The sequence below is a fragment of the Rhododendron vialii genome, chromosome 5a, assembly GCF_030253575.1.
Source record: "Rhododendron vialii isolate Sample 1 chromosome 5a, ASM3025357v1".
NCBI lineage: Eukaryota > Viridiplantae > Streptophyta > Magnoliopsida > Ericales > Ericaceae > Rhododendron > Rhododendron vialii.
This window is the reverse complement of record NC_080561.1, coordinates 9,578,468-9,601,911: the sequence shown is the minus strand read 5'-3', so window position 1 is coordinate 9,601,911 and position 23,444 is coordinate 9,578,468. Positions and strand designations below refer to the sequence as shown.

Here is a 23,444-nt window from a genome sequence, read left to right as displayed (position 1 = left end):
GATGAGGAGAAATATATGTCTCAGGTTCCATATTCGTGCACAGTTGGGAGCCTTATGTACGCCATGGTATGTACTCGTCCTGATATTTCACATGTAGTTAGTGTCGTTAGTCGGTATATGGGGCGTTCAGGAAAGGCACATTGGGAGACTATGAAATGGATACTACGGTATTTGTGCAGAACTGCAGGTGTTGGTCTATTGTTTGGGGTTGCCAATTCTGGTAATTATGCTGTTGGTTATGTTGATTCGGATTTTGCCGGTGACCACAATAAGAGGAGGACTCTGACAGGTTATGTTTTTACTCTGTCCAGAAGTGCCATTAGTTGGAAAGCTACTTTACATGCTTCAGTCGCGCTGTCTACAACAGAAGCGGAGTATATGGCCATTGCTGTAGAGACCCGTAAATTCATTTTATAATTTTATTGTTTTATAAATGGAAAAGTGATGGATTAATGAGAATATTGTAGTTGGGGGTCAAAGTGTAAGGAGTTGAAAGTTATGGGTGCTAGTGTAATTTGTGCATGTGTGTGCCGTGTATATGCCTGGGAAATTTTTTCCCTTCACACTTTTTTTTCATCTCTCTCCCAGCTCTCTCTCGGCTCTCTCCCTCTCTCTTGCCCTCTCACCAAATTTCACTCCAATAACCCAAAACCCACTCAACACAACCTTCAAACATTCATCCTCTACGCGTATTGTGGTCCGTATTTCACCGGTTGGAGCTCGGTGGAGTCGTATTGCTCTCAGTTTCGATTTTCGGAAGCTAGGGCTTGAAATTCTTGTGGGTTTCGTTCTTCGGCCTCGAGGTAGGGATTCTACCTCTCAATATATGTAATAGAAGTGCTCTCCTTGCTTGAAATCGTGTCTATTGTTGTTGTTGTTGTTGTGGTTGGATTTCTTGAAATCTGCAGAAAATCTGCTCGAACACCCATTTGTATCGATACTGCTCTTCTCAGTATCGATACAGGAATCTCTGGAACGGCTTAGGTTACTGTCGTATCGATACTGATTAAATCAGTATCGATACAATCGGTCTCTGGAAGTTTTTAAGGCCTGTTGTATAGATACTGAAATTCATAGTATCTATACTTCAATGCCTTAAGGCTAAGTTTTGTTTCTTGTTCTGACTCCATTGTCTTGACCCCCGATCGCTTCTAACTTGTTCCAAACGTCACCAAATCACTCCATAACACTATCGATCATATTCGTTGAGTTCGTTGAGTATCTTTGCAACCCTCGCCCCTTGTTTGGTATAATTGGACGTTGATTTCCATATGGACTTTGATTAAATTGAAATGACACGTTATGTGAGTAAGAGATTTTTGGACACTTGTCGACACAACGAGAACATTTGGGGCCCATCGACGGGTGGGTGCCTGGCAGGGGATATCAGGGTCCCATAATTAGCCTGGCAGGAGCTTATGCTCATAATGATCACTCAAGGCCTAACCTTCTCGGTGGGCGCTTGGCAGGGGATATCGGGGTCCCATAATTAGCCCGGCAGGAGCTTCGGCTCATGACACTTAACGTGAAGCGATATTGAACACATGGAGAGTGAAACGGTTAAAGATTGAGGTGTATACCAAATTTCATACTGAGTTTGTCGGATTGTTAAGCCTCGGTTATTGCCTATTGTGTGGTCTGTATCTCGTTCTTCCTTGTGATCATCCTTGCATTTCTCTTGCATATAATGTTAGCGTAGAATTTCCTACTGGGCTAGTGTAGCTCAAGCCTATTATCATTTTCAGGTACTAATACAGGACAATAGCGTGCATGCTTGGAATGCTTGGATGTGATCATTATTTTGAAAGCTATCGATTGAGGAGTTACTTAGGCATCTTTGTAAATCTCTTTGAAGATGTATTTGTAACTTTATAGTAAATCTTTTGACTATGGAATATTGTAACCTTTAACTCTTGAATATTCAGTACTTGCGTTAATTTGGGCCTCGGAGCCGAAGATGTAATATTTTGGGATCGCTACTTCATTTTGGTTATCGTACAAATTATGGCGAGATTTTATTTATGGAAATCATTTATATTTATGTTAAAAATCGAGGGTGTGACAACTTGGTATCAAAGCGAGGTTTAGAACACCTAGCGACCGTGGGGAGACGTTTCGTCTCATGGGTTCAAAATTATATATATATTTTTTTACATGACTTGTGCATGCTTGTGTGACTAACATTCGTATGATTACGTGGCATTGCATTTTCGATATCGTAGAGTGGTGTAGAGTTGTTATTAACCTGTGTTGGGAATTTGGGGACATAGTTGTGATGTTGTGATTAATAGTTTTCCTTTCTTATATCTTGTAGTAAAATGCCTCCGAAATCGCGTGTTAGGCGGGGTGTGGCAGGAAACCGGGGAGGTCGTGGCCGTGGTCGTGGCCGTGGGGTGCCACCAGAGGATGAGGTTAGTCAGCATGGGGAGAACCCAGGTAGGAATCCGGGGGCTGGGGCCGGTAGGGCTGCAGAAATACCACCCAATCAAACTCAATTTGCTAGGGATCTTGTCGCAGCACTTACAGCTGCAAATCTGTTCAACCAAGCTCCTAGAGAAAATGCAGACAACCGAGCCTTATCGGCAATGCGAGAATTTAGCCGTAGGAATCCACCGATGTTTGATGGGACAAGTAGTGATCCTCTTGTGGCCGATCATTGGTTAGCACAAATCCGTAAACTTTTCAATGCTCTTAAGATTACCGAAGACGATTTACGAGTGAATATCGTGGCTGTTCAACTTACCGGGGAAGCCAATGAGTGGTGGGAGTCTGTCCTAGAATCTAGGAAGGATGCGAGGAGAGCGGCAAGGACCGTAGCTCAAGTAAATGAACCGGATGTTGAAAATTTGACGTGGGCCGAGTTTGAGACATTATTTGAGGAACAATACTTTCCAGAGACTAGTCGTGAGCAGTTGAGAGATCAGTTTGAGAAGTTGGAGCAGGGGGGTATGACCGTGTCGGAATACGCTCAAAAGTTTCAGTCTTTATCTCGATTTGCGCCAGAGTTGGTGGCGACGGAGGAAAGGAAATGTAGACGTTTTGAGAAAGGGCTTCATAATACCGTGAGGAGAATGGTAATGGTGCAACGTAAGACAAAATACGCCGAGGTTGTTGAGTGTGCGAGAAGTATTGAAATACCAAAGGAAGCACAGAGGAATAGGGGAGTTTGGGAACCGAGGCAACAAGTTGTGAGTGTGAGTTCATCGTCAGGAAGCTTTGGGAGTCAAGGACGGAAGAGACAGAGGGAACCATCTCAGCAACCATCTAACCAATCCAACTTTAAGGTACCTTCTTCTTCAGGGACTCGGGGTGCTTTGTCTAGACTTCCGTCTGTGTGCTACAAGTGCAATCAACCTGGACACGTTCGTGCTCAGTGTCCACATCTCCAGAAGGCTTGTTATGTTTGTGGGAAGATGGATCATCTCGCTAGGAATTGTCCTCAGGGGTCGATAGTGCAAAGTGAGTCGGGTTCCGTGCAGCAGCCGGGAACGGGGTATAATGTTGGCCAACAGTTTAGGGGCACTCAGAGGCAGCAACAACCTCACTTCCGCCAGACTACGTCGGTTCAGAGTTCCGGGGGTGACAAGGGAGCGAGTTCTTCCGCGCCTACTCAGGGTTCTGGTCAGAGGGGAGGTTTTGCACAAGGTCAGAGTACCCAGGGGCGTGTTTTCAACATCAACTCGAATGCTTCACCTTCTATTTCTCAGGTTCCAGAAGCATCCGTTGTGAGGGGTACATTTCTTTTGTTCAACTCCTTTGCTAAAGTACTCTTTGATTCTGGAGCATCGCATTCATTCATTGCTGCATCATTTGTGTGTGCCTTGGAATTGGAAACGGAGAGTCTTAGTCCTCCTTTGTTTGTTGAGACACCATTAGGGGGTAGAACGCCTCTTGGTCATATTTGTCGAGATTGCGAGTTAGTCATTTGTGACCATCGTTTTGTATTCGACTGCATCGTTTTGGGAATGTCGGGGTTTGATCTTATCTTGGGAATGGATTGGCTATCTACCTTTCATGCTACCATCGATTGTTTCAAGCGTCGAGTTCGTATTTGTCCTCTTGAGGGTCCTTGTTTCCAATTCTTTGGGGAGCGTCGGGAGCCGTTGGAACCGTATCTATGTGGGTCTCGAGAGCGCGAGTCAATTTATTCCTTGTTGGCGAGTTTGACGTTAGATGAAGATTTGTCGACACGTGGGGAGTTACCTTTAGTAGTTCGCGAATTTCCCGATGTTTTTCCTGAAGAGTTACCTGGTTTACCTCCTGAAAGAGAGATTGAATTCGTTATCGATTTACTACCCGGTACCGCTCCTATCTCTATACCTCCGTATCGTTTCGCGCCAGCCGAATTGAGAGAGTTGAAGACTCAGTTGCAGGAATTGGAGAACTTAGGATTCATTCGTCCGAGTACGTCACCGTGGGGAGCACCGGCTCTTTTTGCGCAAAAGAAGGATGGTTCACTCCGCTTGTGTATCGATTATCGTAAGCTAAACCGAGTCACCATTAAGAATAAGTATCCCATGCCTAGAATCGATGATTTGTTTGATCAACTTCGGGGTGCGACCTGTTTTTCCAAAATTGATTTGAGGTCCGGTTACCACCAGTTGAGGGTTCGGAGAGAGGATATTCCTAAGACCGCATTCCGCACTCGTTATGGCCATTACGAATTCGTTGTTATGCCTTTCGGATTGACGAACGCTCCAGCTACATTCATGGACTTAATGAATCGTATCTTTCGTGCATACCTTGATCGTTTTGTGGTTGTATTCGTCGATGATATCCTTATCTATTCGCCAACGGAGGAGGAACACCAATCGCATCTCACCATTGTTCTTGAAATCTTAAGGGAGCACCAATTGTACGCCAAGCTTAGTAAGTGTGAGTTTTGGCTATCCGAAGTCAAATTTTTGGGTCACGTGGTTTCGAAGGGTGGCGTGTCCGTCGATCCAGGAAAAATAGAGTCTGTTATGAATTGGCAACGACCGAAGAACGTGTTCGAAATTCGTAGTTTTTTGGGTTTGGCCGGGTACTACCGCCGTTTTGTTCTTGATTTCTCTTGTTTAGCAGCGCCAATGACTAGATTAACACGTAAGGGGACTCGTTTTGTTTGGAGTGACGCATGTGAGATGGCCTTTGAAGAATTGAAGAAGCGATTGACGACTGCACCGGTTCTGATTGTGCCCGAACGTGGAGTTGGCTACTCTGTATATTGTGATGCGTCTAAGGAAGGGTTAGGGTGCGTGTTGATGCAAGCAGGGCGAGTAGTGGCGTATGGATCGCGACAGTTGAAAACTCACGAGCGAAACTACCCTACCCACGATCTAGAACTTGCAGCCGTCGTTTTTGCTTTGAAAAGTTGGCGCCATTACTTGTACGGTGAGAAGTTTGAAGTCTTTTCCGATCATAAAAGTTTGAAATACTTATTCTCTCAAAAGGAACTTAACCTTCGACAACGCCGTTGGATGGAGCATTTAGAGGACTACGATTTCGAATTGCAATATCACCCGGGGAAAGCGAATGTCGTGGCGGATGCGTTGAGTAGAAAACCGATACACTTAGCGAGTCTAGCTATCCACGAGTGGAAAATGATGAACGATTTGGGCTTTTATGCTTCGCATTTCGAGGAAGTTCGGGAAGGGGTTACGTTATGCAACTTGACCGTGCAATCAACTTTATCGACTCGAGTAATTGAGGCACAACAACACGATGAAGAAGCGGAGGAACTTCGTGCTAAATTCCTTAGTGGAAAAGCTCAAGAGGGGTGGATGATACACGCCGATCAAAGCTTGCGCTATCAAGGAAAGTTGTTCGTACCCGTTTCGTGTCGGGAAGAAATCTTGCGAGAGTTTCACCATTCACCGTTAGCCGTCCATCCGGGGGGAACGAAAATGTATCATGACTTGCGTAGGCAATTTTGGTGGTCCGGAATGAAGAGGGACGTTGTGATTTTCGTATCCAGGTGTCTTACGTGTCAACAAGTGAAAGCCGAACATCAACGACCCGCGGGAGAGTTACAACCATTGCCTGTGGCCGAGTGGAAGTGGGAGAACGTGACGATGGATTTCGTTACGGGTTTACCGAGGTCGCCAAGGGGGCATGACGCTATTTGGGTAATCGTGGACCGTTTGACGAAAACAGCACACTTTTTACCTATTCAGGTTACCGATTCCGTGGATGCACTTAGCCGTTTGTATATTCGGGAGATTATCCGACTTCATGGGATTCCCGTATCTATCGTGTCCGATCGAGATCCGAGATTTACCGCGCGTTTTTGGCAAAGCTTGCAAGCCGCTTTGGGCACCAACCTTTTGTTTAGTACTGCGTATCATCCTCAAACCGATGGGCAATCCGAGAGAACGATTCAGATTTTGGAAGACATGCTTCGGGCTTGTGTCTTGGATTTTCAGGGTAGTTGGGAGGATCACTTACCGTTAGTCGAATTCGCGTACAATAATAGCTATCAATCTAGTATCGAGATGGCACCTTATGAGGCTTTGTATGGGAGACCATGTCGATCGCCTGTGTGTTGGACCGAATTAGGTGAGGCTACGTTAGTGGGGCCGGATATGATCAAGGAGACCTCCGAGAGTATGAAAGCTATTCGCCAACGCCTTAAGAAAGCACAAGAAAGAACAACCGAACAAGTCAAAGTGATCCGCCAAAGATTGTTGACCGCTCAAAGTAGACAAAAGAACTATGCTGATCGTCGTCGTCGCCCATTGTCATTTGAAGAAGGGGACCACGTATTCCTTAAAGTATCGCCTCGTAGGGGTTTGTCGCGTTTTGGAAAGAAAGGGAAGCTTTCGCCACGTTATATTGGGCCGTTTGATATCATTGAGAAAATTGGGGAGGTCGCGTATCGTTTGGCGTTGCCACCGAAGCTACGGGTGTACATGACGTGTTTCACGTGTCTATGTTGAGGAAATATGAACCGGATCCGTCGCACGTGTTAGAATGGTCCGAACTTGAGTTGGAGGCCGACGTGTCTTATGGAGAGGAACCGATGCGTATCCTAGATTCGCGCGACCAAGTACTAAGGGGTAAGACGATACCGTTAGTGCGAGTCTTGTGGAGCAATCAGGGTAGAGAAGAGTCGACATGGGAAAGGGAGGACGAAGTTAGAGAAAAGTATCCGCACCTATTTTCGGAATGAACCAATGTGAGTGTTTAAGATTTACGTGTCTTGATAATTGACTTGTTGCATAAGATTAATGGCTATGATTGTTGCATGCATATATGATGTATATGTTAGCTAACCTTGGCTTGGAAAAATTTCGAGGACGAAATTTCTTTAAGGAGAGTAGAATGTAGAGACCCGTAAATTCATTTTATAATTTTATTGTTTTATAAATGGAAAAGTGATGGATTAATGAGAATATTGTAGTTGGGGGTCAAAGTGTAAGGAGTTGAAAGTTATGGGTGCTAGTGTAATTTGTGCATGTGTGTGCCGTGTATATGCCTGGGAAATTTTTTCCCTTTTCACTTTTTTTTCATCTCTCTCCCAGCTCTCTCTCGGCTCTCTCCCTCTCTCTTGCCCTCTCACCAAATTTCACTCCAATAACCCAAAACCCACTCAACACAACCTTCAAACATTCATCCTCTACGCGTATTGTGGTCCGTATTTCACCGGTTGGAGCTCGGTGGAGTCGTATTGCTCTCAGTTTCGATTTTCGGAAGCTAGGGCTTGAAATTCTTGTGGGTTTCGTTCTTCGGCCTCGAGGTAGGGATTCTACCTCTCAATATATGTAATAGAAGTGCTCTCCTTGCTTGAAATCGTGTCTATTGTTGTTGTTGTTGTTGTGGTTGGATTTCTTGAAATCTGCAGAAAATCTGCTCGAACACCCATTTGTATCGATACTGCTCTTCTCAGTATCGATACAGGAATCTCTGGAACGGCTTAGGTTACTGTCGTATCGATACTGATTAAATCAGTATCGATACAATCGGTCTCTGGAAGTTTTTAAGGCCTGTTGTATAGATACTGAAATTCATAGTATCTATACTTCAATGCCTTAAGGCTAAGTTTTGTTTCTTGTTCCGACTCCATTGTCTTGACCCCCGATCGCTTCTAACTTGTTCCAAACGTCACCAAATCACTCCATAACACTATCGATCATATTCGTTGAGTTCGTTGAGTATCTTTGCAACCCTCGCCCCTTGTTTGGTATAATTGGACGTTGATTTCCATATGGACTTTGATTAAATTGAAATGACACGTTATGTGAGTAAGAGATTTTTGGACACTTGTCGACACAACGAGAACATTTGGGGCCCATCGACGGGTGGGTGCCTGGCAGGGGATATCAGGGTCCCATAATTAGCCTGGCAGGAGCTTATGCTCATAATGATCACTCAAGGCCTAACCTTCTCGGTGGGCGCTTGGCAGGGGATATCGGGGTCCCATAATTAGCCCGGCAGGAGCTTCGGCTCATGACACTTAACGTGAAGCGATATTGAACACATGGAGAGTGAAACGGTTAAAGATTGAGGTGTATACCAAATTTCATACTGAGTTTGTCGGATTGTTAAGCCTCGGTTATTGCCTATTGTGTGGTCTGTATCTCGTTCTTCCTTGTGATCATCCTTGCATTTCTCTTGCATATAATGTTAGCGTAGAATTTCCTACTGGGCTAGTGTAGCTCAAGCCTATTATCATTTTCAGGTACTAATACAGGACAATAGCGTGCATGCTTGGAATGCTTGGATGTGATCATTATTTTGAAAGCTATCGATTGAGGAGTTACTTAGGCATCTTTGTAAATCTCTTTGAAGATGTATTTGTAACTTTATAGTAAATCTTTTGACTATGGAATATTGTAACCTTTAACTCTTGAATATTCAGTACTTGCGTTAATTTGGGCCTCGGAGCCGAAGATGTAATATTTTGGGATCGCTACTTCATTTTGGTTATCGTACAAATTATGGCGAGATTTTATTTATGGAAATCATTTATATTTATGTTAAAAATCGAGGGTGTGACAACTTGGTATCAAAGCGAGGTTTAGAACACCTAGCGACCGTGGGGAGACGTTTCGTCTCATGGGTTCAAAATTATATATATATTTTTTTACATGACTTGTGCATGCTTGTGTGACTAACATTCGTATGATTACGTGGCATTGCATTTTCGATATCGTAGAGTGGTGTAGAGTTGTTATTAACCTGTGTTGGGAATTTGGGGACATAGTTGTGATGTTGTGATTAATAGTTTTCCTTTCTTATATCTTGTAGTAAAATGCCTCCGAAATCGCGTGTTAGGCGGGGTGTGGCAGGAAACCGGGGAGGTCGTGGCCGTGGTCGTGGCCGTGGGGTGCCACCAGAGGATGAGGTTAGTCAGCATGGGGAGAACCCAGGTAGGAATCCGGGGGCTGGGGCCGGTAGGGCTGCAGAAATACCACCCAATCAAACTCAATTTGCTAGGGATCTTGTCGCAGCACTTACAGCTGCAAATCTGTTCAACCAAGCTCCTAGAGAAAATGCAGACAACCGAGCCTTATCGGCAATGCGAGAATTTAGCCGTAGGAATCCACCGACGTTTGATGGGACAAGTAGTGATCCTCTTGTGGCCGATCATTGGTTAGCACAAATCCGTAAACTTTTCAATGCTCTTAAGATTACCGAAGACGATTTACGAGTGAATATCGTGGCTGTTCAACTTACCGGGGAAGCCAATGAGTGGTGGGAGTCTGTCCTAGAATCTAGGAAGGATGCGAGGAGAGCGGCAAGGACCGTAGCTCAAGTAAATGAACCGGATGTTGAAAATTTGACGTGGGCCGAGTTTGAGACATTATTTGAGGAACAATACTTTCCAGAGACTAGTCGTGAGCAGTTGAGAGATCAGTTTGAGAAGTTGGAGCAGGGGGGTATGACCGTGTCGGAATACGCTCAAAAGTTTCAGTCTTTATCTCGATTTGCGCCAGAGTTGGTGGCGACGGAGGAAAGGAAATGTAGACGTTTTGAGAAAGGGCTTCATAATACCGTGAGGAGAATGGTAATGGTGCAACGTAAGACAAAATACGCCGAGGTTGTTGAGTGTGCGAGAAGTATTGAAATACCAAAGGAAGCACAGAGGAATAGGGGAGTTTGGGAGCCGAGGCAACAAGTTGTGAGTGTGAGTTCATCGTCAGGAAGCTTTGGGAGTCAAGGACGGAAGAGACAGAGGGAACCATCTCAGCAACCATCTAACCAATCCAACTTTAGGGTACCTTCTTCTTCAGGGACTCGGGGTGCTTTGTCTAGACCTCCGTCTGTGTGCTACAAGTGCAATCAACCTGGACACGTTCGTGCTCAGTGTCCACATCTCCAGAAGGCTTGTTATGTTTGTGGGAAGATGGATCATCTCGCTAGGAATTGTCCTCAGGGGTCGATAGTGCAAAGTGAGTCGGGTTCCGTGCAGCAGCCGGGAACGGGGTATAATGTTGGCCAACAGTTTAGGGGCACTCAGAGGCAGCAACAACCTCACTTCCGCCAGACTACGTCGGTTCAGAGTTCCGGGGGTGACAAGGGAGCGAGTTCTTCCGCGCCTACTCAGGGTTCTGGTCAGAGGGGAGGTTTTGCACAAGGTCAGAGTACCCAGGGGCGTGTTTTCAACATCAACTCGAATGCTTCACCTTCTATTTCTCAGGTTCCAGAAGCATCCGTTGTGAGGGGTACATTTCTTTTGTTCAACTCCTTTGCTAAAGTACTCTTTGATTCTGGAGCATCGCATTCATTCATTGCTGCATCATTTGTGTGTGCCTTGGAATTGGAAACGGAGAGTCTTAGTCCTCCTTTGTTTGTTGAGACACCATTAGGGGGTAGAACGCCTCTTGGTCATATTTGTCGAGATTGCGAGTTAGTCATTTGTGACCATCGTTTTGTATTCGACTGCATCGTTTTGGGAATGTCGGGGTTTGATCTTATCTTGGGAATGGATTGGCTATCTACCTTTCATGCTACCATCGATTGTTTCAAGCGTCGAGTTCGTATTTGTCCTCTTGAGGGTCCTTGTTTCCAATTCTTTGGGGAGCGTCGGGAGCCGTTGGAACCGTATCTATGTGGGTCTCGAGAGCGCGAGTCAATTTATTCCTTGTTGGCGAGTTTGACGTTAGATGAAGATTTGTCGACACGTGGGGAGTTACCTTTAGTAGTTCGCGAATTTCCCGATGTTTTTCCTGAAGAGTTACCTGGTTTACCTCCTGAAAGAGAGATTGAATTCGTTATCGATTTACTACCCGGTACCGCTCCTATCTCTATACCTCCGTATCGTTTCGCGCCAGCCGAATTGAGAGAGTTGAAGACTCAGTTGCAGGAATTGGAGAACTTAGGATTCATTCGTCCGAGTACGTCACCGTGGGGAGCACCGGCTCTTTTTGCGCAAAAGAAGGATGGTTCACTCCGCTTGTGTATCGATTATCGTAAGCTAAACCGAGTCACCATTAAGAATAAGTATCCCATGCCTAGAATCGATGATTTGTTTGATCAACTTCGGGGTGCGACCTGTTTTTCCAAAATTGATTTGAGGTCCGGTTACCACCAGTTGAGGGTTCGGAGAGAGGATATTCCTAAGACCGCATTCCGCACTCGTTATGGCCATTACGAATTCGTTGTTATGCCTTTCGGATTGACGAACGCTCCAGCTACATTCATGGACTTAATGAATCGTATCTTTCGTGCATACCTTGATCGTTTTGTGGTTGTATTCGTCGATGATATCCTTATCTATTCGCCAACGGAGGAGGAACACCAATCGCATCTCACCATTGTTCTTGAAATCTTAAGGGAGCACCAATTGTACGCCAAGCTTAGTAAGTGTGAGTTTTGGCTATCCGAAGTCAAATTTTTGGGTCACGTGGTTTCGAAGGGTGGCGTGTCCGTCGATCCAGGAAAAATAGAGTCTGTTATGAATTGGCAACGACCGAAGAACGTGTTCGAAATTCGTAGTTTTTTGGGTTTGGCCGGGTACTACCGCCGTTTTGTTCTTGATTTCTCTTGTTTAGCAGCGCCAATGACTAGATTAACACGTAAGGGGACTCGTTTTGTTTGGAGTGACGCATGTGAGATGGCCTTTGAAGAATTGAAGAAGCGATTGACGACTGCACCGGTTCTGATTGTGCCCGAACGTGGAGTTGGCTACTCTGTATATTGTGATGCGTCTAAGGAAGGGTTAGGGTGCGTGTTGATGCAAGCAGGGCGAGTAGTGGCGTATGGATCGCGACAGTTGAAAACTCACGAGCGAAACTACCCTACCCACGATCTAGAACTTGCAGCCGTCGTTTTTGCTTTGAAAAGTTGGCGCCATTACTTGTACGGTGAGAAGTTTGAAGTCTTTTCCGATCATAAAAGTTTGAAATACTTATTCTCTCAAAAGGAACTTAACCTTCGACAACGCCGTTGGATGGAGCATTTAGAGGACTACGATTTCGAATTGCAATATCACCCGGGGAAAGCGAATGTCGTGGCGGATGCGTTGAGTAGAAAACCGATACACTTAGCGAGTCTAGCTATCCACGAGTGGAAAATGATGAACGATTTGGGCTTTTATGCTTCGCATTTCGAGGAAGTTCGGGAAGGGGTTACGTTATGCAACTTGACCGTGCAATCAACTTTATCGACTCGAGTAATTGAGGCACAACAACACGATGAAGAAGCGGAGGAACTTCGTGCTAAATTCCTTAGTGGAAAAGCTCAAGAGGGGTGGATGATACACGCCGATCAAAGCTTGCGCTATCAAGGAAAGTTGTTCGTACCCGTTTCGTGTCGGGAAGAAATCTTGCGAGAGTTTCACCATTCACCGTTAGCCGTCCATCCGGGGGGAACGAAAATGTATCATGACTTGCGTAGGCAATTTTGGTGGTCCGGAATGAAGAGGGACGTTGTGATTTTCGTATCCAGGTGTCTTACGTGTCAACAAGTGAAAGCCGAACATCAACGACCCGCGGGAGAGTTACAACCATTGCCTGTGGCCGAGTGGAAGTGGGAGAACGTGACGATGGATTTCGTTACGGGTTTACCGAGGTCGCCAAGGGGGCATGACGCTATTTGGGTAATCGTGGACCGTTTGACGAAAACAGCACACTTTTTACCTATTCAGGTTACCGATTCCGTGGATGCACTTAGCCGTTTGTATATTCGGGAGATTATCCGACTTCATGGGATTCCCGTATCTATCGTGTCCGATCGAGATCCGAGATTTACCGCGCGTTTTTGGCAAAGCTTGCAAGCCGCTTTGGGCACCAACCTTTTGTTTAGTACTGCGTATCATCCTCAAACCGATGGGCAATCCGAGAGAACGATTCAGATTTTGGAAGACATGCTTCGGGCTTGTGTCTTGGATTTTCAGGGTAGTTGGGAGGATCACTTACCGTTAGTCGAATTCGCGTACAATAATAGCTATCAATCTAGTATCGAGATGGCACCTTATGAGGCTTTGTATGGGAGACCATGTCGATCGCCTGTGTGTTGGACCGAATTAGGTGAGGCTACGTTAGTGGGGCCGGATATGATCAAGGAGACCTCCGAGAGTATGAAAGCTATTCGCCAACGCCTTAAGAAAGCACAAGAAAGAACAACCGAACAAGTCAAAGTGATCCGCCAAAGATTGTTGACCGCTCAAAGTAGACAAAAGAACTATGCTGATCGTCGTCGTCGCCCATTGTCATTTGAAGAAGGGGACCACGTATTCCTTAAAGTATCGCCTCGTAGGGGTTTGTCGCGTTTTGGAAAGAAAGGGAAGCTTTCGCCACGTTATATTGGGCCGTTTGATATCATTGAGAAAATTGGGGAGGTCGCGTATCGTTTGGCGTTGCCACCGAAGCTATCGGGTGTACATGACGTGTTTCACGTGTCTATGTTGAGGAAATATGAACCGGATCCGTCGCACGTGTTAGAATGGTCCGAACTTGAGTTGGAGGCCGACGTGTCTTATGGAGAGGAACCGATGCGTATCCTAGATTCGCGCGACCAAGTACTAAGGGGTAAGACGATACCGTTAGTGCGAGTCTTGTGGAGCAATCAGGGTAGAGAAGAGTCGACATGGGAAAGGGAGGACGAAGTTAGAGAAAAGTATCCGCACCTATTTTCGGAATGAACCAATGTGAGTGTTTAAGATTTACGTGTCTTGATAATTGACTTGTTGCATAAGATTAATGGCTATGATTGTTGCATGCATATATGATGTATATGTTAGCTAACCTTGGCTTGGAAAAATTTCGAGGACGAAATTTCTTTAAGGAGAGTAGAATGTAGAGACCCGTAAATTCATTTTATAATTTTATTGTTTTATAAATGGAAAAGTGATGGATTAATGAGAATATTGTAGTTGGGGGTCAAAGTGTAAGGAGTTGAAAGTTATGGGTGCTAGTGTAATTTGTGCATGTGTGTGCCGTGTATATGCCTGGGAAATTTTTTCCCTTTTCACTTTTTTTTCATCTCTCTCCCAGCTCTCTCTCGGCTCTCTCCCTCTCTCTTGCCCTCTCACCAAATTTCACTCCAATAACCCAAAACCCACTCAACACAACCTTCAAACATTCATCCTCTACGCGTATTGTGGTCCGTATTTCACCGGTTGGAGCTCGGTGGAGTCGTATTGCTCTCAGTTTCGATTTTCGGAAGCTAGGGCTTGAAATTCTTGTGGGTTTCGTTCTTCGGCCTCGAGGTAGGGATTCTACCTCTCAATATATGTAATAGAAGTGCTCTCCTTGCTTGAAATCGTGTCTATTGTTGTTGTTGTTGTTGTGGTTGGATTTCTTGAAATCTGCAGAAAATCTGCTCGAACACCCATTTGTATCGATACTGCTCTTCTCAGTATCGATACAGGAATCTCTGGAACGGCTTAGGTTACTGTCGTATCGATACTGATTAAATCAGTATCGATACAATCGGTCTCTGGAAGTTTTTAAGGCCTGTTGTATAGATACTGAAATTCATAGTATCTATACTTCAATGCCTTAAGGCTAAGTTTTGTTTCTTGTTCCGACTCCATTGTCTTGACCCCCGATCGCTTCTAACTTGTTCCAAACGTCACCAAATCACTCCATAACACTATCGATCATATTCGTTGAGTTCGTTGAGTATCTTTGCAACCCTCGCCCCTTGTTTGGTATAATTGGACGTTGATTTCCATATGGACTTTGATTAAATTGAAATGACACGTTATGTGAGTAAGAGATTTTTGGACACTTGTCGACACAACGAGAACATTTGGGGCCCATCGACGGGTGGGTGCCTGGCAGGGGATATCAGGGTCCCATAATTAGCCTGGCAGGAGCTTATGCTCATAATGATCACTCAAGGCCTAACCTTCTCGGTGGGCGCTTGGCAGGGGATATCGGGGTCCCATAATTAGCCCGGCAGGAGCTTCGGCTCATGACACTTAACGTGAAGCGATATTGAACACATGGAGAGTGAAACGGTTAAAGATTGAGGTGTATACCAAATTTCATACTGAGTTTGTCGGATTGTTAAGCCTCGGTTATTGCCTATTGTGTGGTCTGTATCTCGTTCTTCCTTGTGATCATCCTTGCATTTCTCTTGCATATAATGTTAGCGTAGAATTTCCTACTGGGCTAGTGTAGCTCAAGCCTATTATCATTTTCAGGTACTAATACAGGACAATAGCGTGCATGCTTGGAATGCTTGGATGTGATCATTATTTTGAAAGCTATCGATTGAGGAGTTACTTAGGCATCTTTGTAAATCTCTTTGAAGATGTATTTGTAACTTTATAGTAAATCTTTTGACTATGGAATATTGTAACCTTTAACTCTTGAATATTCAGTACTTGCGTTAATTTGGGCCTCGGAGCCGAAGATGTAATATTTTGGGATCGCTACTTCATTTTGGTTATCGTACAAATTATGGCGAGATTTTATTTATGGAAATCATTTATATTTATGTTAAAAATCGAGGGTGTGACAACTTGGTATCAAAGCGAGGTTTAGAACACCTAGCGACCGTGGGGAGACGTTTCGTCTCATGGGTTCAAAATTATATATATATTTTTTTACATGACTTGTGCATGCTTGTGTGACTAACATTCGTATGATTACGTGGCATTGCATTTTCGATATCGTAGAGTGGTGTAGAGTTGTTATTAACCTGTGTTGGGAATTTGGGGACATAGTTGTGATGTTGTGATTAATAGTTTTCCTTTCTTATATCTTGTAGTAAAATGCCTCCGAAATCGCGTGTTAGGCGGGGTGTGGCAGGAAACCGGGGAGGTCGTGGCCGTGGTCGTGGCCGTGGGGTGCCACCAGAGGATGAGGTTAGTCAGCATGGGGAGAACCCAGGTAGGAATCCGGGGGCTGGGGCCGGTAGGGCTGCAGAAATACCACCCAATCAAACTCAATTTGCTAGGGATCTTGTCGCAGCACTTACAGCTGCAAATCTGTTCAACCAAGCTCCTAGAGAAAATGCAGACAACCGAGCCTTATCGGCAATGCGAGAATTTAGCCGTAGGAATCCACCGACGTTTGATGGGACAAGTAGTGATCCTCTTGTGGCCGATCATTGGTTAGCACAAATCCGTAAACTTTTCAATGCTCTTAAGATTACCGAAGACGATTTACGAGTGAATATCGTGGCTGTTCAACTTACCGGGGAAGCCAATGAGTGGTGGGAGTCTGTCCTAGAATCTAGGAAGGATGCGAGGAGAGCGGCAAGGACCGTAGCTCAAGTAAATGAACCGGATGTTGAAAATTTGACGTGGGCCGAGTTTGAGACATTATTTGAGGAACAATACTTTCCAGAGACTAGTCGTGAGCAGTTGAGAGATCAGTTTGAGAAGTTGGAGCAGGGGGGTATGACCGTGTCGGAATACGCTCAAAAGTTTCAGTCTTTATCTCGATTTGCGCCAGAGTTGGTGGCGACGGAGGAAAGGAAATGTAGACGTTTTGAGAAAGGGCTTCATAATACCGTGAGGAGAATGGTAATGGTGCAACGTAAGACAAAATACGCCGAGGTTGTTGAGTGTGCGAGAAGTATTGAAATACCAAAGGAAGCACAGAGGAATAGGGGAGTTTGGGAGCCGAGGCAACAAGTTGTGAGTGTGAGTTCATCGTCAGGAAGCTTTGGGAGTCAAGGACGGAAGAGACAGAGGGAACCATCTCAGCAACCATCTAACCAATCCAACTTTAGGGTACCTTCTTCTTCAGGGACTCGGGGTGCTTTGTCTAGACCTCCGTCTGTGTGCTACAAGTGCAATCAACCTGGACACGTTCGTGCTCAGTGTCCACATCTCCAGAAGGCTTGTTATGTTTGTGGGAAGATGGATCATCTCGCTAGGAATTGTCCTCAGGGGTCGATAGTGCAAAGTGAGTCGGGTTCCGTGCAGCAGCCGGGAACGGGGTATAATGTTGGCCAACAGTTTAGGGGCACTCAGAGGCAGCAACAACCTCACTTCCGCCAGACTACGTCGGTTCAGAGTTCCGGGGGTGACAAGGGAGCGAGTTCTTCCGCGCCTACTCAGGGTTCTGGTCAGAGGGGAGGTTTTGCACAAGGTCAGAGTACCCAGGGGCGTGTTTTCAACATCAACTCGAATGCTTCACCTTCTATTTCTCAGGTTCCAGAAGCATCCGTTGTGAGGGGTACATTTCTTTTGTTCAACTCCTTTGCTAAAGTACTCTTTGATTCTGGAGCATCGCATTCATTCATTGCTGCATCATTTGTGTGTGCCTTGGAATTGGAAACGGAGAGTCTTAGTCCTCCTTTGTTTGTTGAGACACCATTAGGGGGTAGAACGCCTCTTGGTCATATTTGTCGAGATTGCGAGTTAGTCATTTGTGACCATCGTTTTGTATTCGACTGCATCGTTTTGGGAATGTCGGGGTTTGATCTTATCTTGGGAATGGATTGGCTATCTACCTTTCATGCTACCATCGATTGTTTCAAGCGTCGAGTTCGTATTTGTCCTCTTGAGGGTCCTTGTTTCCAATTCTTTGGGGAGCGTCGGGAGCCGTTGGAACCGTATCTATGTGGGTCTCGAGAGCGCGAGTCAATTTATTCCTTGTTGGCGAGTTTGACGTTAGATGAAGATTTGTCGACACGTGGGGAGTTACCTTTAGTAGTTCGCGAATTTCCCGATGTTTTTCCTGAAGAGTTACCTGGTTTACCTCCTGAAAGAGAGATTGAATTCGTTATCGATTTACTACCCGGTACCGCTCCTATCTCTATACCTCCGTATCGTTTCGCGCCAGCCGAATTGAGAGAGTTGAAGACTCAGTTGCAGGAATTGGAGAACTTAGGATTCATTCGTCCGAGTACGTCACCGTGGGGAGCACCGGCTCTTTTTGCGCAAAAGAAGGATGGTTCACTCCGCTTGTGTATCGATTATCGTAAGCTAAACCGAGTCACCATTAAGAATAAGTATCCCATGCCTAGAATCGATGATTTGTTTGATCAACTTCGGGGTGCGACCTGTTTTTCCAAAATTGATTTGAGGTCCGGTTACCACCAGTTGAGGGTTCGGAGAGAGGATATTCCTAAGACCGCATTCCGCACTCGTTATGGCCATTACGAATTCGTTGTTATGCCTTTCGGATTGACGAACGCTCCAGCTACATTCATGGACTTAATGAATCGTATCTTTCGTGCATACCTTGATCGTTTTGTGGTTGTATTCGTCGATGATATCCTTATCTATTCGCCAACGGAGGAGGAACACCAATCGCATCTCACCATTGTTCTTGAAATCTTAAGGGAGCACCAATTGTACGCCAAGCTTAGTAAGTGTGAGTTTTGGCTATCCGAAGTCAAATTTTTGGGTCACGTGGTTTCGAAGGGTGGCGTGTCCGTCGATCCAGGAAAAATAGAGTCTGTTATGAATTGGCAACGACCGAAGAACGTGTTCGAAATTCGTAGTTTTTTGGGTTTGGCCGGGTACTACCGCCGTTTTGTTCTTGATTTCTCTTGTTTAGCAGCGCCAATGACTAGATTAACACGTAAGGGGACTCGTTTTGTTTGGAGTGACGCATGTGAGATGGCCTTTGAAGAATTGAAGAAGCGATTGACGACTGCACCGGTTCTGATTGTGCCCGAACGTGGAGTTGGCTACTCTGTATATTGTGATGCGTCTAAGGAAGGGTTAGGGTGCGTGTTGATGCAAGCAGGGCGAGTAGTGGCGTATGGATCGCGACAGTTGAAAACTCACGAGCGAAACTACCCTACCCACGATCTAGAACTTGCAGCCGTCGTTTTTGCTTTGAAAAGTTGGCGCCATTACTTGTACGGTGAGAAGTTTGAAGTCTTTTCCGATCATAAAAGTTTGAAATACTTATTCTCTCAAAAGGAACTTAACCTTCGACAACGCCGTTGGATGGAGCATTTAGAGGACTACGATTTCGAATTGCAATATCACCCGGGGAAAGCGAATGTCGTGGCGGATGCGTTGAGTAGAAAACCGATACACTTAGCGAGTCTAGCTATCCACGAGTGGAAAATGATGAACGATTTGGGCTTTTATGCTTCGCATTTCGAGGAAGTTCGGGAAGGGGTTACGTTATGCAACTTGACCGTGCAATCAACTTTATCGACTCGAGTAATTGAGGCACAACAACACGATGAAGAAGCGGAGGAACTTCGTGCTAAATTCCTTAGTGGAAAAGCTCAAGAGGGGTGGATGATACACGCCGATCAAAGCTTGCGCTATCAAGGAAAGTTGTTCGTACCCGTTTCGTGTCGGGAAGAAATCTTGCGAGAGTTTCACCATTCACCGTTAGCCGTCCATCCGGGGGGAACGAAAATGTATCATGACTTGCGTAGGCAATTTTGGTGGTCCGGAATGAAGAGGGACGTTGTGATTTTCGTATCCAGGTGTCTTACGTGTCAACAAGTGAAAGCCGAACATCAACGACCCGCGGGAGAGTTACAACCATTGCCTGTGGCCGAGTGGAAGTGGGAGAACGTGACGATGGATTTCGTTACGGGTTTACCGAGGTCGCCAAGGGGGCATGACGCTATTTGGGTAATCGTGGACCGTTTGACGAAAACAGCACACTTTTTACCTATTCAGGTTACCGATTCCGTGGATGCACTTAGCCGTTTGTATATTCGGGAGATTATCCGACTTCATGGGATTCCCGTATCTATCGTGTCCGATCGAGATCCGAGATTTACCGCGCGTTTTTGGCAAAGCTTGCAAGCCGCTTTGGGCACCAACCTTTTGTTTAGTACTGCGTATCATCCTCAAACCGATGGGCAATCCGAGAGAACGATTCAGATTTTGGAAGACATGCTTCGGGCTTGTGTCTTGGATTTTCAGGGTAGTTGGGAGGATCACTTACCGTTAGTCGAATTCGCGTACAATAATAGCTATCAATCTAGTATCGAGATGGCACCTTATGAGGCTTTGTATGGGAGACCATGTCGATCGCCTGTGTGTTGGACCGAATTAGGTGAGGCTACGTTAGTGGGGCCGGATATGATCAAGGAGACCTCCGAGAGTATGAAAGCTATTCGCCAACGCCTTAAGAAAGCACAAGAAAGAACAACCGAACAAGTCAAAGTGATCCGCCAAAGATTGTTGACCGCTCAAAGTAGACAAAAGAACTATGCTGATCGTCGTCGTCGCCCATTGTCATTTGAAGAAGGGGACCACGTATTCCTTAAAGTATCGCCTCGTAGGGGTTTGTCGCGTTTTGGAAAGAAAGGGAAGCTTTCGCCACGTTATATTGGGCCGTTTGATATCATTGAGAAAATTGGGGAGGTCGCGTATCGTTTGGCGTTGCCACCGAAGCTATCGGGTGTACATGACGTGTTTCACGTGTCTATGTTGAGGAAATATGAACCGGATCCGTCGCACGTGTTAGAATGGTCCGAACTTGAGTTGGAGGCCGACGTGTCTTATGGAGAGGAACCGATGCGTATCCTAGATTCGCGCGACCAAGTACTAAGGGGTAAGACGATACCGTTAGTGCGAGTCTTGTGGAGCAATCAGGGTAGAGAAGAGTCGACATGGGAAAGGGAGGACGAAGTTAGAGAAAAGTATCCGCACCTATTTTCGGAATGAACCAATGTGAGTGTTTAAGATTTACGTGTCTTGATAATTGACTTGTTGCATAAGATTAATGGCTATGATTGTTGCATGCATATATGATGTATATGTTAGCTAACCTTGGCTTGGAAAAATTTCGAGGACGAAATTTCTTTAAGGAGAGTAGAATGTAGAGACCCGTAAATTCATTTTATAATTTTATTGTTTTATAAATGGAAAAGTGATGGATTAATGAGAATATTGTAGTTGGGGGTCAAAGTGTAAGGAGTTGAAAGTTATGGGTGCTAGTGTAATTTGTGCATGTGTGTGCCGTGTATATGCCTGGGAAATTTTTTCCCTTTTCACTTTTTTTTCATCTCTCTCCCAGCTCTCTCTCGGCTCTCTCCCTCTCTCTTGCCCTCTCACCAAATTTCACTCCAATAACCCAAAACCCACTCAACACAACCTTCAAACATTCATCCTCTACGCGTATTGTGGTCCGTATTTCACCGGTTGGAGCTCGGTGGAGTCGTATTGCTCTCAGTTTCGATTTTCGGAAGCTAGGGCTTGAAATTCTTGTGGGTTTCGTTCTTCGGCCTCGAGGTAGGGATTCTACCTCTCAATATATGTAATAGAAGTGCTCTCCTTGCTTGAAATCGTGTCTATTGTTGTTGTTGTTGTTGTGGTTGGATTTCTTGAAATCTGCAGAAAATCTGCTCGAACACCCATTTGTATCGATACTGCTCTTCTCAGTATCGATACAGGAATCTCTGGAACGGCTTAGGTTACTGTCGTATCGATACTGATTAAATCAGTATCGATACAATCGGTCTCTGGAAGTTTTTAAGGCCTGTTGTATAGATACTGAAATTCATAGTATCTATACTTCAATGCCTTAAGGCTAAGTTTTGTTTCTTGTTCCGACTCCATTGTCTTGACCCCCGATCGCTTCTAACTTGTTCCAAACGTCACCAAATCACTCCATAACACTATCGATCATATTCGTTGAGTTCGTTGAGTATCTTTGCAACCCTCGCCCCTTGTTTGGTATAATTGGACGTTGATTTCCATATGGACTTTGATTAAATTGAAATGACACGTTATGTGAGTAAGAGATTTTTGGACACTTGTCGACACAACGAGAACATTTGGGGCCCATCGACGGGTGGGTGCCTGGCAGGGGATATCAGGGTCCCATAATTAGCCTGGCAGGAGCTTATGCTCATAATGATCACTCAAGGCCTAACCTTCTCGGTGGGCGCTTGGCAGGGGATATCGGGGTCCCATAATTAGCCCGGCAGGAGCTTCGGCTCATGACACTTAACGTGAAGCGATATTGAACACATGGAGAGTGAAACGGTTAAAGATTGAGGTGTATACCAAATTTCATACTGAGTTTGTCGGATTGTTAAGCCTCGGTTATTGCCTATTGTGTGGTCTGTATCTCGTTCTTCCTTGTGATCATCCTTGCATTTCTCTTGCATATAATGTTAGCGTAGAATTTCCTACTGGGCTAGTGTAGCTCAAGCCTATTATCATTTTCAGGTACTAATACAGGACAATAGCGTGCATGCTTGGAATGCTTGGATGTGATCATTATTTTGAAAGCTATCGATTGAGGAGTTACTTAGGCATCTTTGTAAATCTCTTTGAAGATGTATTTGTAACTTTATAGTAAATCTTTTGACTATGGAATATTGTAACCTTTAACTCTTGAATATTCAGTACTTGCGTTAATTTGGGCCTCGGAGCCGAAGATGTAATATTTTGGGATCGCTACTTCATTTTGGTTATCGTACAAATTATGGCGAGATTTTATTTATGGAAATCATTTATATTTATGTTAAAAATCGAGGGTGTGACAATTGCTGAAGCTGTGAAGGAGGCATTGTGGATGAAAGGTTTGCTTTGTGTCACGCCCTCGATTTTCAGCTAAAATAATAATATATTTTCCACAGCAAAAGTCTTCCTCTCAAACTATATTTACCCTTAACTGTCATGCCAATCCAAATAAAGAATCAAAGTCTCTTCTTCTTCTCTCTAAATTTTTTTTTTTTTTTTTTACATAAAGTCTCCCAAACGTTTACAATTAAATGAGTTCCATAATGATCAAGGAGAGGAATTTACACATAGCTTTACATATATTCTAATCAAAAAGTACAACTTTCCATTGCGAGTAAAGTACACAACATGAATTAGACTAGATAATAAACACTTCCTTTATGATACCAATGAAGCTCTCAAGAGACGTCTCAATGTGCACTCCATGCAATCCAAGCTAAGTGCCATGGCGAGTACCTGAAAGGATAGGGTGAGCTACACTAGCTCGTAGAGATATCGATACCTAAATTACATGCAGAAGTGAAGACAGATCACAAGGGAAAACATTTTCCAAAAGCATACGTGTTTTGTCAAAAGTGAAGCTCAAAATGTCATACGCTGGAAAATATTTAACTCCATTTCTCAAACACCAACACTCTCACCCACACACACACACCAA

General features: G+C 44.8%; 3 protein-coding genes across 3 annotated transcripts; all 3 read left to right on the top strand.

Annotated features, from left to right (window-relative positions):
* The first annotated feature begins 2,318 nt into the window (after positions 1-2,318).
* On the top strand, positions 2,319-6,917 carry LOC131327542 (uncharacterized). Its single transcript, XM_058360696.1, has 3 exons — positions 2,319-3,725; positions 4,038-5,085; positions 6,538-6,917. Exons 1-3 carry the CDS (start codon positions 2,319-2,321, stop codon positions 6,915-6,917), a joined length of 2,835 nt encoding a protein of 944 aa, XP_058216679.1.
* Positions 6,918-9,232: 2,315 nt separating this feature from the next.
* Positions 9,233-13,323, top strand: LOC131327541 (uncharacterized). The gene is made up of 3 exons (XM_058360695.1): positions 9,233-10,639; positions 10,952-11,999; positions 13,319-13,323. Exons 1-3 carry the CDS (start codon positions 9,233-9,235, stop codon positions 13,321-13,323), a joined length of 2,460 nt encoding a protein of 819 aa, XP_058216678.1.
* Positions 13,324-13,477: 154 nt separating this feature from the next.
* On the top strand, positions 13,478-19,041 carry LOC131327540 (uncharacterized). Its single transcript, XM_058360694.1, has 4 exons — positions 13,478-14,040; positions 16,144-17,554; positions 17,867-18,852; positions 18,966-19,041. The coding sequence occupies exons 1-4, from the start codon at positions 13,478-13,480 to the stop codon at positions 19,039-19,041; spliced, it is 3,036 nt and encodes a 1,011-aa protein (XP_058216677.1).
* Positions 19,042-23,444: the final 4,403 nt, after the last annotated feature.

Excerpts from the sequence above, each read along its gene's own strand:
- LOC131327542 (XM_058360696.1), top strand. The coding sequence starts at position 2,319 with ATGCCTCCGAAATCGCGTGTTAGGCGGGGTGTGGCAGGAAACCGGGGA. Across the intron at positions 3,726-4,037 it reads AGGTTCCAGAAGCATCCGTT|CGTCGAGTTCGTATTTGTCC; the intron begins GTGAGGGGTACA and ends GATTGTTTCAAG. Across the intron at positions 5,086-6,537 it reads GCCAATGACTAGATTAACAC|GTGAGGCTACGTTAGTGGGG; the intron begins GTAAGGGGACTC and ends GGACCGAATTAG.
- LOC131327541 (XM_058360695.1), top strand. The coding sequence starts at position 9,233 with ATGCCTCCGAAATCGCGTGTTAGGCGGGGTGTGGCAGGAAACCGGGGA. Across the intron at positions 10,640-10,951 it reads AGGTTCCAGAAGCATCCGTT|CGTCGAGTTCGTATTTGTCC; the intron begins GTGAGGGGTACA and ends GATTGTTTCAAG.
- LOC131327540 (XM_058360694.1), top strand. The coding sequence starts at position 13,478 with ATGATCAAGGAGACCTCCGAGAGTATGAAAGCTATTCGCCAACGCCTT. Across the intron at positions 14,041-16,143 it reads GAGGACGAAGTTAGAGAAAA|TAAAATGCCTCCGAAATCGC; the intron begins GTATCCGCACCT and ends TATATCTTGTAG. Across the intron at positions 17,555-17,866 it reads AGGTTCCAGAAGCATCCGTT|CGTCGAGTTCGTATTTGTCC; the intron begins GTGAGGGGTACA and ends GATTGTTTCAAG.